Source organism: Echinops telfairi, unplaced genomic scaffold (genome assembly GCF_000313985.2).
Source record: "Echinops telfairi isolate 266 unplaced genomic scaffold, ASM31398v2 ScPeMD7_7463;HRSCAF=8501, whole genome shotgun sequence".
Lineage (NCBI taxonomy): Eukaryota > Metazoa > Chordata > Mammalia > Afrosoricida > Tenrecidae > Echinops > Echinops telfairi.
The window spans coordinates 3,188,070-3,202,571 of NW_022111363.1; the positions used below are offsets into that span (position 1 = coordinate 3,188,070).

The window sequence follows — 14,502 nt, forward strand, 5'->3', positions numbered from 1 at the left end:
GGAGGAAGTCAGGCGTTTTCAGATGAGGAAACCGAGGCCCGAACTGAAAATGAAACTCACTGCCGTCGAGGCGATTCAGACTCACAGCAACCGTCCAGGAGAGGGCAGAACTGCCCCTGTGGGGTTCCCAGACTGGCACTCATTACCGGAGTCAAAGCAAGTGCCAAGGATTACAGACCTATGCTTAAAATCCACATCTAGCCGATGCTGAAGTCTTCCCACTATGCCAAAGAGATCATAGACCAAAAAGAAATTTTATTAGCATCGTCATTTAAAAAAATTAAACTGTTATTGTGAATTAGGCAGGGGTTGACACTACAGATAATCATTTTTGTATTCAGCAACTGAAATAGCTTCCCTGACCTCCCAATAGCTTACCCTGTTCCCTCCCCCTGCCTCCCTTCTAGAAGACTATCTTCCCTTTCACCCAAGTAACCTCACCTGTCTTCCCCTAGCTTGCTGCTTCCCCTTCCCGCCCACAATCACCAACTCTGCTTCTTTGGGTAGGAAAGCCCTTATCTCGAGTCCCTCCTCCCCTTCTGTACCGACATCTGTCGTTGTGATTGTCTAACTCCACCCGGCATTATGAGAGCCGCACAGGGGGAGTCTTCATTATTTTCAGAATTGGCAAAGGAGACCTAGAAAGAGGCAGTGGCATTTCCCCACTGCTGGCGGTTTGAGGCCATGATTCAAACCTGGGTGCTGTGAACTCAGAGTCTAGATGATTTCAGAACTCGTGGGGAGGAGTTTGTGGACCGTGGGCTGGGGCGGTACCTTATTCTGATGGCCGCTGTGCTCTGCTTTTCCTGCTTCTTGCTCTAGGGCCCGGGGAGGGCTGAAGGCACCCGATAGCGAGTTGTGTAGGGATGGAGCCTAGACACCTTGGACGGCCATGGTGCTCAGCTCCAGGTGAAGCCTGTTCCCTGTCTCCCCCTCTTCCTCCCTCTGGCCGTGCAGTGGAGGTGGTGGACAACACCTTGATGCGCATCATCCTGGCGGTTGTGGGCGGGGTCATCGGGCTCCTCATCTTCGTCTTGCTGCTCAAGAAGCTCATCACCTTCATCCTCAAGAAGACCCAGGAGAAGAAGTGAGTAGGCGACACCCAGAACTCTCCTGTCCTCTCAGCCCATCACCCACTCCCACCTCATGGGTGTTCCCAGCATCCTTGTCTCTGGTTCAGTTCCCAGTATCCCCCATCATCCTTAACCCTGACCTCTGCCTCTCATTCGATTCTCACTTCCCAATCATACCACTCTCCCGTTCCTTATCTGCCAGCCTCTCCCCAAAGCTCCCTCTCCTGCATCCTCCCAAGATGTACGAGGGGGCTTTCAAAAGGTCACAGAAATTGGAATGAACGGACAGTGGGATTTTTCCATGAGCTTTTTGAAATGCTTCTGTATTTATGGAATGAATGGATACTTCAGTCCACATGCCGCTTGCTCACTGTCTCGCCTTTCTAGCTCAGAACGCAACCCCAAATGCCTGGTCCTCTCTCTGATTTTGCAGTAGTCACCACCTCCTGCTTTGAAACCTGTCCAACACTGTCCCCGCCATTCTAGGCAGGAGGCTTTGAGGCTCCTGGAGATCTCGAGAGAGAATGATGCCTCCTGGTGAAATGCTCCACTACGCTACTGCTCTACCCACTACCATCCATCGATGGTGACCCTCTAGGACAGGGTAGAACTGCCTCTGTGAGTTTCTGTGACGGTAACTGTTTCCAGGAGTAGAAAGCCCTGTCTCCCTCCTAAGGAGTGGCTGATGGAACTCCTGACGTTGCAGATCGCAGCTCAGTGTGTAACCACTATGCCGCCAGGGATACTTAGATACTTCCCTAGGTATTTGAAAACCATATCCATCATTCTTACTTTACAGTGGAGCACAGTGAGGCTCGGAGTGGTTCAGTGACTTGCCCAAGGCCACCCAGCTAGTAAGCGACAGAGCCGTGATTTGAAGCCTGACTTATTTGGCTTCAAAGCCAAACTGTTGCTATCATCCTCGACTGACTCATTGGATGCATTTAGTCATTTGATGGTGATTTTTGAGGTACTAGGTGCAGGACACTGTGCCAGGTGCTGCCGCCATTCTAGAAAAATGAGACTTTTTCCTTTAAGGAGCTATGATGTGGTCACTTCAAATATGATACAACCAAAGGGATCGGTGCCAGTAGGAGATGTCAAGGGCTGTAAGGTTTCGGAAATGACTATCTTAGGTTTCCAGGCCTGCTGTCACAGGTGACAGAAAACTATCAGCTTGCAGCTCCAGACAACCCCTGATGGTCCTAGGTGGGTCTGCCTGGCTCCAGTCGCTGCCACCAGCTTTCTGTGGTCCACTTCCCCGCGTGTCTGCTCTCGTTTCTTCTTCTAAGGACAACGGTTAACCGTGGGGCCCACCTTAAGTCCAAGATCACTTAGATTTCCAGTTAATTGGAATGGGGAACGTATGGGGTAGGAATCTAGGAAGACTATAAGCCATTAAAAATGAAATGAAATTCATAACGATCACTATCCTAGGCACCAGTGAACCAAAATGGATGGGTATTGGCCACTTCGTATCAGAAAATCTTGCGGTTTATGATGCTTGGAATGACAGATTCAAGAGTAATAGTGTCACATTCTTTGTAAAAAAAAAAAGACATTTCAAGATCCATCTTGAAGTACACTGCTGGATGGGATAGGATAATGTCTATCCTCCTTCAAGGAAATGCAGTCGATACAATTTTTCTTCAAAGTGATGCACTGACTATTAAAGCTAGCGATGTAGGAATGGAAGGATGCTACCAGCATCTTCAGTCTGAAATCGATCAAACGTACACTCAAGATGCATTAGTAAGTATTAGCCATTGGAATGCAAAAGTTGGAAACAAAGAAGAGGGAACCGTAGTTGAGAACTATGGCCTTGGTGATGGAAAGAAATGGGGAGATCACATGATAGGATTTTGAAAGACCAGCTACTTCTTTATTACAACTATATATCTTTTCAACAACACCAAAAATACACATAGACTTCTCAGAAGTCGAATGGACCACCACTGTGGGAAGAGACAATGGAGAAGTTCAACATCAGCACGAAAACCAGTCCAGAGGCTTACTGTGGGACAGACCATTACTTGCTCATGTGCAAGTTCAAGTCGAAGCTGAAGAGAATGAAAACAAGTCCCCAAGAGCCAAAATATGACCTTGAGCCTCTCCCACTGAATTTCAAGAACATCTCGTAATGTATTTGACACGTTGAACATGACTGACAGAAGACCTGATGAGCCGTGGGAGGACATCAAGAGCATCATTCATGAAGAAAGCAAAAGGTCACTAAAAAGACAAGAAAGAAAGAAAGAGAGATCAAAGTGTATATCAGAAGAGATTCTGAAACTTGCTCTTAATTCTAGAGTAACTAAGGCAAGTGGAAGAAATGATGAACTCAAACATTTAAGGGCAGCTTGAGGAAACAAAGTAAGCGGTTCTAATGAAATGTTCAAAGGCTCAAAAGGAAGAATATGCTCAGCATGTCTTAAACGGAGAGAACTGAAGAAAAAATTCAAACCATGAGTTGCAATATCGAAAAACTCAATAGGCAAATTCTTGAATGATGCAGGAAGCATCCAAACATGATGGCGTTCCTGTCTCCAAAGGAATGGGTCAACATTCAACCCTTTCAAGAGGTAGCATTTGGGCAAGAACTCCTGAATGAAGAAATCCAAGCTGAAGGCATTAGCCAAAAACAAGGCTCCAGGAATTGATGCAATACCAATTTAATATCCCGACAAGCGGATGAAGCACTGGAGACACACACTTGTCTGTGCCAAGATAGCTGGAAGACAGCCACTTGGTCAGCGCACTGGAAGAGATCCATATTTGCATCCATCCAAGGGAAAGCTGGCCCAACAGATTGTGCAAACTATAGAACAATGTCATTGATGTTACGTACAAGTGAAACTTTGCTGAGGACCATCTAACATCAGTTGCAACAGTCCATTGACAGAAACCCAGGTCAGATTCCGAAGAGGACATGGAACAAAGGATATCATTGCTGATGTTGGACGTATCGTGGCTCAAAGGAAAGAATACCAGAAAGACGTCTAGTTGTGTTTTATTGACTGTGAAAAAGCATTCAGCTGTGTGGATCATAACAAACTATGGATAGTCTTGAGAAGAAAGGAAATTCCAGAACAATTCATTGTGCTCATGCAGAACCTGCACAAGGATCAAGAGGGAGTTGTGTGAATAGAAGAAGGGACTACTGCATGGCTTACAATCAGGAAAGGTGTGCACCAAGGTTGTATCCTCTCATTATATTTACTTAATGTGTATGCTGAGAACATCACCAGAGAAGCTGGATGATACGAAGAAGAATGTGTATCAGGATCGGAAGGCTTATTAACAAACGTATATACACAGATGACACCACATTGCTTGCTGAAAGAGAGGCAGGTTTGCTGATGAAGATCAAGGATTGCGGCCTTCAGTATGGATTGCATTGCAGTTGTAAAGAAAACCAAAATCCTCACCACTGGACCAATAGGTAAGGATTTTCTCCTGCTTGGATCCACAATCCATGCTCAAGGAAGCAGCAGCTAAGAGACCAAGTGATACATTGCATTGAGTAAATTTGTTGTATAAGCCTAAATCACGGAAAAGCAAGGGTATCACTTGGAGAGCTTAGTTGCCCCTGACCCAAGCAATGGCATTTTCAATGGCCTTATATGTATGTGAAAGTTGGTCATTGAATTAGGAAGACCGAAGAAGAATCTGTGCATTTGAATTAAGGTGCTGGCGAAGAATATTGAAAGTACCAGGGATTGCCAAAGACAAAGCGAAGCAAAACACATACTCATTTCAATCAAGTCCATTCTGATTAATAGTGACCCTCTAGGACAGCGGTTCTCAACCTTCCTCATGCTGCGACCCTTTCATACAGTTCCTCATGTTGTGGTGACCCCCCAACCATAAAGTTATTTTCATTCCTACTTCATCACTGTCATTTTGCTACTGTAATGAATCGGGCGACCCCTGTGAAAGGGTTGTTCAACACCCCCAAAGGGGTCATGACCCACAGGTTGAGAACCGCTGCGCTAGGAAGAGTAAAATTGCCCCTGTGAGTTTCCAGGGCAATGTAAATCTCTATGGTGATAGAAAGAGTCATCTTTCTCCCGAAGAGTGGCTGGTAGTTTCGAACTTTCAACCTTGTGGTTAGCAGCTCAATGCATAACCCACTATGCCACCACAGTCCCAGGACTGCCAAAAGAACCAATAAATCTGCCTTGGAAGAAGTATAGTCAGGATGCTTCTTAGAAGCAGGGATGGTGAGACGTTGTCTCACATACTTTGGTCATGCTATCAGGAGAGACTAGTCCCCGGAAAAGGACATCTTGCTTGGTCCAGTCGAGAGAAGACTCTGGAGAAGATGGATTAGCACAGGGGCTGCACAAATGGGCTTCAACATAAGAACCATTGTGGGGATGGTGCAGGACGGGCGGTGTTTTGCTCTATGTCACGTAGCATCGCTGTGAGTTGGAACCAGCTTGACAACACTGAACAACAACAGAAGAGGACATAGTTATCACACATCTGCCAGTGTGCCATACTCCGGTGGCTTCTGTGTTGCTATTATGCTAGAAACGATGTCACCGATATCTCAGATACCCGCAGAGTCACCCACAGTGGCCATGCTTCAATGAAGCTTCTAGACGGAGATGGACAGGAGAGAAAAGTTGAGCGATTTATTGCAGAAAAGCAGCCAAGGAAAACCCTGTGGTCGCTGCAGAATATTGTCTGATGGAAGATGATCCCCTCCGGGCTGGAAGGCAACAAGAGACTCAAGATAGGTGTCATTATGTTGGTCCTTGGGATCACCATGGGCAGAGCCAACTCAACAGCAAATAAGGAGCCTGGTGCCGGTTGGAGAGACAAACATGGATTTGGGAGGATCTTGATCCTGACAGAATGCCAAGTCCATCTCTAAGGTCCCAAACCCAGTCCCACCAAGTCAAGGGTCTCTACGGTCCCAAACCCAGTCCCACCAAGTCAAGGAGCAGGGTGAGATCTGGTGTCGCAGCAGTGTTTTAGCAGGGGAAGGCTCAGAGTGCAATAGCAGTCCGGTCATCCCAGAAGAGTTCTGTCCAGCCCGTGCTCTGCAGCTGAGGAGGGACATGGCTAGATGGCACAGTCAGGATAGGGACTGGTGAAGCCTGGGGGATATCTTCCCATCTAACCATCTTTCCTTTCTGCCCTATCCCACCACCCTACGCCCAGGTCTCCCAAATCCATGGCCTCCGCTGCCCTCTTCTTGGACCCCCCTCCTTCTACTCCTAGAGAGCTCAGAGAAGGGCCTCGTGGGGCCCGGGAGACTTTGCCCTTGGTCTACTCCTTGCTGGCCTGGACCCCTTCCTACTGGGTGATACAGGCTGAAGACTACCTGATTTCTTTCCACCTTGGCACCGAGCCCCGTGAAGGGCACCTGGCACACCTTGCCCTCTGCCGTACGGAGAGGACTAGGTGGTGGCCAACTTTCCTGGTGCCAGACCCCATCATAAGTGCTCAGGTAGCTCCCAACAGCAACCCCACCGAGAAGGGATGATTGTTAAATTCGCTTGATACACGAGAAGAAGGAGCAGGGAGCTTGCCTGGCTTCTCTCCTGGTCCATGCCCGTCATGACCTTGCTCTTCCCTCTGTGGAAGGCCCGGGAGAGGGCAGAGGCCAGAGGGCAGAGGGCTGGGCCCCCTCCCCGCTGCATTCTCACTTCTCTCCTTCCCCCTCTCTCCCCCTCTAGGAAGGAATGTCTCGTGAGCTCCTCCGGGAACGACAACACAGAGAACGGGCTGCCTGGCTCCAAGGCCGAGGAGAAACCACCCACCAAAGTTTGATCCCCTGCTTCGGGCCAAGAAGCCACCCAGGGAGCCTTCCTCTCTGACGACAAACTGATGCTTGGGCTGTGTCTGTAGAACCCACGTGCCTGAGACTTCTGCTGCTTGGCTCCAACTGTAGTTTTTTTGGTCAAGGAGAAATGGGTTCTCTCAGCTGCCATCCCCCACCCCACTCACCCAGCCAGAGCACCCCAGGGATCAGGGCTGGCAGGGCCAGGGTGTGGAAGGTGTGCCCTGGGCAAGGCAGGCTGGGGAGGGGGCAGGAATAGGACTCTGAGCCAGTGATCCCCAGCTAGCTGGGTAGGTGGGTTGTCTTCAGCATGCCTCTCCCCACACCTCCCTGTCTGGGCAGGACTTTAGCTTCCCTCCGGATTTCTCCTCCAGAGGGATTTGGGGCTGAGGGACGGCCGATCTAATAGCTGGACTCCGGAGAGGGGTTGGAGAAAGGATGCGGAGGATGAACCTGTTGTGATGGGACTGGCAGTGCAGGGCACAGGGGGCCTTTCTGAGAGCTGTTGGTGAGCCCTGCTGGAGGGGGCTAGGGTAAGAGGCCAGCCTCCACTGTGGGGGGGTGCCTGGTCCCCAACAATCCTTCTGCCTGGGGGAGCATAACATACAACTTAACAACTCCTCCTTTTCCCAACTTCCTGCCTTGGCCCTAGCCCTCCACTCTGGATTTCTGTACCCTCCTCAGGAAGGGCCAGCTGCCTGGACCTTGGGGGGCCTGGACCCACCTGCCTGCCCTTCTGATCTCTTGCTGAGGAGCGGATGAAAGCACCCTCACCCCCATCTGGGCTTTCTGTCTTACCAGCCTGTCCTCACTTTTCTCCTTTGGGCATCAGGATCACCAAGATGGGCAAGTCAGAGTCCGCCGAGGTGACTCCGCCCCTGGCATGTCCATTCCAGCCCTGCCAAGCTGGCAATGAGGCATGGGCAGGGCCACTGCCACCACTGGGAAGGCTAAGCCCCTGCCCTTCCTTCCCTGTGAAACAGCAGGTGGTGCCATCCTGCCTGGCTCTCCTCCCCCTGGCTTGTTTTTCCTGTGCCCACACCATCACCCGCCCTCCCTGCCCCAGGTTAATCCCCAGTCCTGGGCCAAGGGCCTCCCTTCCCTTCAGGATTGTCTTCCTTTGAACGAGGGGGGGATCGTTGGGTTTTCTGGCTGCTTCCTCCTTCAGCTGCGCCACACCCTTTCCTTTGGGGGGAGCAGGTTCCCTCTGCTTTTCTGAGAATTGTGTGCACCCCCCGGGTGAGGGGCTAGACTGTGCCTTAGCTCCCTGAAGCCTAGCATGTACCCCATCTTCCAAGAGCCCGACTTTCCTGACTTAACAGCTGACTCTGGTGTGACAGTGACCCAAGGTCATAGAGGGGCCTCAGGGGGCTTTTTGGAGTGGGGGTAGAATTAGGACACCACTGGTTCCTTGGCCAGGGACTGAGTCTTGGAGACACTGGCCAAGGTTGGAGATGTGGGTGAGGGGTGGCAGGGAGATGTGGTCATTTTGCCATCTGTGCCCCCTTGCCCACTCTCGTATGGAATTTCTGAGTCTCTGTGCTCTGGGATCTCAGGACGGGCCAGAGGGGCATAGATAGTCCTGCTTCGCAGATTAGATGCTATGGGGATTGTCTCAGGGCCCTCCCTGCCAAAGAGTAATAGCAAGCTTCCCAGAACGATGGGGGGTGGGGGGACGGGACTTGAACATCAACCCGTGGTAGAATCCCCATGGGTTGTGTCCTTTGACCGTCCTTCAACTCCAAGGGGGCTCACCAGTCCTCACGCTGCTTTCTTCCACTCCCCCGTGGTTCTCTCTCCCAGAAGCTACTCTGGGTTCGAGTTCAGATTTTCCTGGCTTTGAGAGCAGACAGACGGAAGCTAGCAGCCATGTAGAATACTTCTTACAGCTGCCGTCCTGTGGAACTGCGTCCCGCTTCAATCCTGACAGCCGAGCTGGCAGAACACCCTGGGGCTCCTGGTGAGGAAGCCCAGAGAGTGGTCCACGGAAAGTGGGGGCAGGAGGGGGCATCACCAGGCCTTTCCACCTCTTGGTCTACAGCTGAGGCCTACGCGGGCCAGATCTCTTCTGTGGGCTCGTCTTTTTTCATCTGCAAAATGTAATAATACCTGCCTCACAAGACTGTTGTGAGCTTGGTAAGTTTTCATCGAAAAAAGAAACATCATCTTGATTTGGAAAAGGACCGGGGAGACCAGTATGGTAACTGGAAGGATTGTTCCGAATCCCTCCTGCCCTTAGCTCGGTGTGTTAGCCAACAGCACACACATCACACACCGCACACACACGGACATTGTTTCTCCCTATCTGCCCTCAGACTCATGTTAACATTTGTGCTGTAAGAATGCTTGACTCAGATGCGGTAAGGTTTTTTCCCCCCATGGCTATTGTATGGTGGTTTTCAATAGAGCTGATTGGAATGGTAGGGGAGAGATTTTTGGTGGCCCCAATGCCTGGGGTGGGTTGGGGGAATGACTGGTATTTGGAGGGTGGGAACTATGAATGCTAAACTTCTCAGTGTGGGACAGTCCCCACAACAAAGCATTGACCTGCCCCCCTGATGCCAGCATTAGCCTCACCGAGGCACATTGGCCCGGATTTGCAGTCGGATGTCCATGGGCAAAGACAGGGCTCCAGTGACCTCGGGGTTGGGGGTTGGGGGGTGGGGTGTTTCCAGGGCTGTGGGCTGCAGCAAGACCCTGCTTATGGGGTGGATCTTGAGTGCTCTGGCTGGACCCAGCTGCCCTGACAGTGAAGTCAAGAGACCAGCGACAGAGTACTTCCCGTCTCCCCAGCCCTGACCTCAAAATAAAAATACCAGTTGCGTAGACTTCCCCCCAGCTGCCGGTGACCCCCGTGTGTGAGAGTGGAACGGTGCTCTGAAGGGCTGCGGAGGCTGAGCTTGGAAGTCGCCCCCCAGGCCTTTCTTCCGAGGTGCAGTTCACTTTGGGGGAACTTGACCTCTCTAAGCTTTCAGTCAGCAGGGAAGCAGTCACTGTTGATGCCCTCCAGGGACTTCAAACCAGGGCCTCAGAGTTTCATGTCTAGGGTTTCTCCTTGTAGAAGAAGGTCGCAGGAGACGGCTAGAATGAAGTGTTCTCGAGAGGTCTAGGGGGGGTGGGGGGTGCAGCTTAGACTGTCCTCCTTTCTAGTTGCTTGACCAGAACTGAGGGCTTGCTCAGAGGGCGAGGTCAGGGCTGTGAGAGCATTCTCCCCAGATGGTGGCTGTGGGAGTGCGCAAAGGTGATGTGAACATGGGGGTGCGGGGGTGGGGGGTTGGTGGTGGGGGTGGGGGATCCGGGACTGAAGGGTGCTATGTAAATGTGTGTGTGTGTGTGTGTGTGTGTGTGTGTGTGAAGACTGTGTGCTCGACTTGGGGGAGACACTGGACATTTCAGGAGATATCTTTTCTGGCGGGGACTTGGATGCTGAGCTAGAGTAAGAAACCATATCTGGAGTAAGAAACCATAGCTAGGGTAAGACCAACCACATCTGGAGCTCCAGGACTCCACGTCACTATTGCAGACAGCAGCCATTGGAGGGAGCACGCTAGGGAGAGGGAGCAGCAGGAGGGGACACTTCTGGACAAGCCTATAGCTTGCTGTTCCCTGGACTTTGCCCAGGTTGGAGTCCCCGCCTCCGCACAGCTTACCTGACGCACTATCTTATGCATGGTAATATCCAGAGTCAACTTCCCCATAGAACTATACGTGGAAAGTGCAGTGATGGGTCTTTGTGTGTGTGGTGGGGGAGGATGAAGACTCAGGTCTGGGGTGCCTCTGAGAGCACAAATGTGTGCAAACACCCAGAACTGAGTTGTTCTAGCACAGAGCAGACACAGTAAGACTGCCTTGCCGTGACAACATGTTTTGCATTGTAGAAGTTTATTTAGCTTTGCCTTGGATGAAATAAACCTAATATTTAATATTTAATAGAATTGTTCTGGACTTTCCATCGGTGGTTTGTGGGGAGGTAGATGTTCCAGGTTTAGAACTTGCCACCTTTGGGCTGCACAAGTGTCTAATGAGTTTCTTCATGTCTTATGCTACAGTACTACCTGCCCAGGTGAGCTAACAGAAGGGAAATGCATGAATGTCTGCCATACTCAGGCCTTTAGCTCATCTTAGTTCTTAAAAAAAAGTTATTTTTCTTGAGCTAAAATGAACACATCACACAATTCAGTAGTTCAGTCATAGGAAGAAGGGCAGTTCAGTCATCACCCCAATCCACCTTGGAAATTTCCTTCCTTCTTGTGCCCATGGTGTGGACTTCCCACTTCCCCCACCTTCCCCTTCCGTGCCTCCAGGAAATTATTATTTCAGTTATTGCATTCATAGATCCTGGATTCCCTATACAAAGACAAGACAAACAAACAGAAACCTTAGGAAACAAGGACAAAGAACAGGGCGGGGTGGTGGGTGGTGGGAGAGGGCCCAGCAACAATGATCACGTGAAACTGTGAAAGACCACAATTTAAGAAAAAGCAAGCGAGATGAAAAACTAAGGATGCTTTGGAAGTGGATCCACAGGAAGATCTAGTGGCAAGGGCGGCATCCCAGTCCAAGTACAGTTGTTAGGATCCTCTTACAATGCTCTTTGTCTGATGTTAGGGCTGTCCACATTCCTGGTCTGTGGGCAATGGGGACTCCCCACGGACCCCATTCATGTAGGGACCCTGCAAATGGATTTTAAGCTTCCATTATCATCCATAGCATTCCATAAACCAGGTGTTTAGAATTTAGACGCTGGTACTCTGGGTTTAGATTTTATTCTTTACAGTCCTTGGATCACACACGCTGGTGTGCTGCTTCGGTGTGGACTTAGAAACTCCTCACTTAGATGGCTGCTTGCTTTGAGACAAGCCTTTACGACTCCAGATGATATTTTCCTGATAGCCAGGCACCATCTGATTTCTTCATCACACTTTGCTACGACACCCACATTTTCAGTGGTCTCACGAGGGCGGATACTGCGTCGCTCCTATTAGTTCGGATGCCTTTTCTGGAGAAGTTTAAAAACTGGTCCTTTAGTATTGGACGGTTCCCCAAACCCACCCTGCACTGATGACCTCGGTCGTGATTCCAGTACCAGTGAACATCACGGCACTCATAGCATTCCATCCCTCTAGACACTTCCCCGCCCCCCGCCTGGCTGACATTCGCTATCTGCTCCCCATGAACAATACGGAGGAAAAGCCACAAAACAAGGGCCCAACTGAAGACTAGGGGGGCCAACAGCCTGGCCTGGCTGGTGCCTCCATCCTGCTGTTCTGGGGATCAAGCTCTATGAGGAGAGGAGGGAGGAGGGCACTCCACTGACACCCAAGGAATGACTCTACCCCTGAACTGTCCGCTTTACATGATTTGAATACAGAGTCCCAAGCACTGGCTGCAGGAGAGTTTCCAGCTGCGGGTCAGCAGGCCAGGTGGGAAGGAATCAGGAAGATGGGTGCGTGTTTGTGTTTGCATACCTTGTTAGACTTTGATACCACATTGTCACGGGGCCCCTGCCCTCTCTTTGGTGGAGTCCCCTCAAACTGCATCCCAAAGGGTTTTAAACACGAAGTCCTTAAGAGATCTTGTTGACCCTCCCTCCTCACTCAAGGGACCCCAGCAAGGCATCTCAGCAGAGGCCTGGCAATCCTACTTTCTCCAGCCCCCAGCGATAAGGTACTCGGTGCCCTGAATGAACTCCTCGCCTGGGATCTCCAGGCTGCCACTTACCTGTCTTCAGGAACTACTTATTACCTGGGACCTGCCGTCACCTTCCTATGGGCTACAGACTCATTGACCAGGAAAGTTTCCTGGCCCAGGCCTGAGCTTTTGATACCCGGGAGTGCTGGACATGGAATATGAGCATTAGGGTCCCATCCTTGTTCTGTTTCGTCCCCACTTTCTTGTCCTCTCTAACAGCCATGGTAACTTCTATGTGGCCAAACGTGTCACAACTGCATCAGGAACTGGGTCTATCCTAGACAAGCCTGAACATAGGGTTACCCTGTTAAGCCTCAGACCCGTCCCATCCTGACTCAGCCAGCACCAAGACCAACAAACAAGCTACCCCCCTGCCATGAAGCCAGTTTCAACTTGTAGCGGCCCACGTAAGGCTTAAACCAAGCCAGTCACTGCCATCGAGTCCACACCGCCTCCTAGTGACCCTGCAGGACAGGGTAGCACACCCTCCTGTGAGTTCCCGAGACTGTTGCTGTTTAGGGGAGTAGAAAGCCCCATCTTTCTCCCGGGGAGTGGTGTCAAGCTGGCGGGTCACAGCCCGACGCATAACCATTCCGCCCACCTGGGCTCCTATTTTGGTTTGTGAGGCTGGAAATCTTTATGGGAGCAGACGGCCTCCTCTTTCTCCTGTGGAGTGGCTGGTGGGTTCAAACCACTGACCGTGTGGTTCACATTTCCAGTGCTAACTTAACAGCACCACCAGGGTCCCTGAGGACTAAGCCAAGGTCCCCCTAAATGACACCTGTGCCATTGAGTCGGTTCTGACCCAAAGCAACCCCACAGGGCAGAAGGAGCGACTGGTGAGTTGAATGGCTGACCTTTGGTTCCCTGGCTGACCACGTGTGCACTCTGCCCCCTGCGGGGTCCTTACACATGACTGAAAGCTCATTCGTTTGAAGTGGGTGGCCAAGTACACACACCCCGTGGCATTCAGGGGTCCAAACACTGAAAGCAAAGGTGAGAGTGAGTCTTTGTTGGTGTTTAGGAAACTTCAAAGCTAGTTCAGAAGTTGGACATGGTTGTGCCCGCCTCCTCTGGTTCCAGGACACACTTTGCCTCCCTCCTCAGCTCCTTCTGCCCCCAGCCTCCCTCTTCATGCCCACTCTCTGGATCGCCACAAAAGCTTCCATACGGCTCTCCGCTTCCCGTGCCCCAGCCGAGCCAGCCCAGCCCAGCCTTGGTTAATCTTCATGGTAAACACGGGAGACTCTATTCTGGAGACCCCATCACCATTCGTAATGATGAAGGCAAATATTGGTCAAATAATTTTCACTCCTCTTGCACTCATTTTAGCCCCCTTTTCTTCTTGCTCTCCGCAGCCCTCGCACTTGGGCTCCGAGTGGGAAGACATCTTTCCTATCTGTCAATTTTGCTCAAATCTGTCTGCATGATTTCATCTATGACCTATGAGTAATTTAGAAGTGTTTTGTAGTTTTAAAATACATATATTTTACCATCGCCTTATAGCTTAATAGCATATGCTCAGAGAACTTAGTCTGACTGATGGTTTTAGGCCATGTTTCTTCAAAACACAAACAGAGCACGAGTTAAACTTACATCTTCACACTTCATTGGGTGGGGGGTGGTGGGGTGGTCTAATCCCAGGGCAGTCAGCGTGAGGGGCTGAGAGATAGGCAGCAGGGAAAGGGAGAAGCCAAAGAGATGCTGCACTGCTGAGCTGAGCGCAGCTTCCTAAGCAGCTCAAGCGGCTGCTGCGTCACAAGGGGTCCCTGGGGAACCACGCTGCTCTGAATAGCTCCATCCTGGGGAAGAGGGGTGAGCAGTCTCTCTGCTGGCTCCTTCCTGTCTCCCTCTACTCAACATTTACTCCACAGACAATCATTCCCTGGCTTTCTTGGCCAGTCTTTCCTGGTAGCCAGAGCTCTGGGCGGGGGGTGGGGTGGG

General features: G+C 50.8%; 1 protein-coding gene across 1 annotated transcript in view; it reads left to right on the top strand.

Moving 5' to 3' along the window:
* The window catches only part of SCN4B (sodium voltage-gated channel beta subunit 4), a 24,490-nt gene extending 14,972 nt beyond the window's left edge, over positions 1-9,518 (top strand). The window contains exons 4-5 of the mRNA XM_004712790.2: positions 958-1,087; positions 6,764-9,518. Coding sequence (XP_004712847.1) covers positions 958-1,087; positions 6,764-6,857 — 224 coding nt within the window. The 3' untranslated portion in view covers positions 6,858-9,518. The remainder of the gene's footprint in view (positions 1-957; positions 1,088-6,763) is intronic.
* Positions 9,519-14,502: the final 4,984 nt, after the last annotated feature.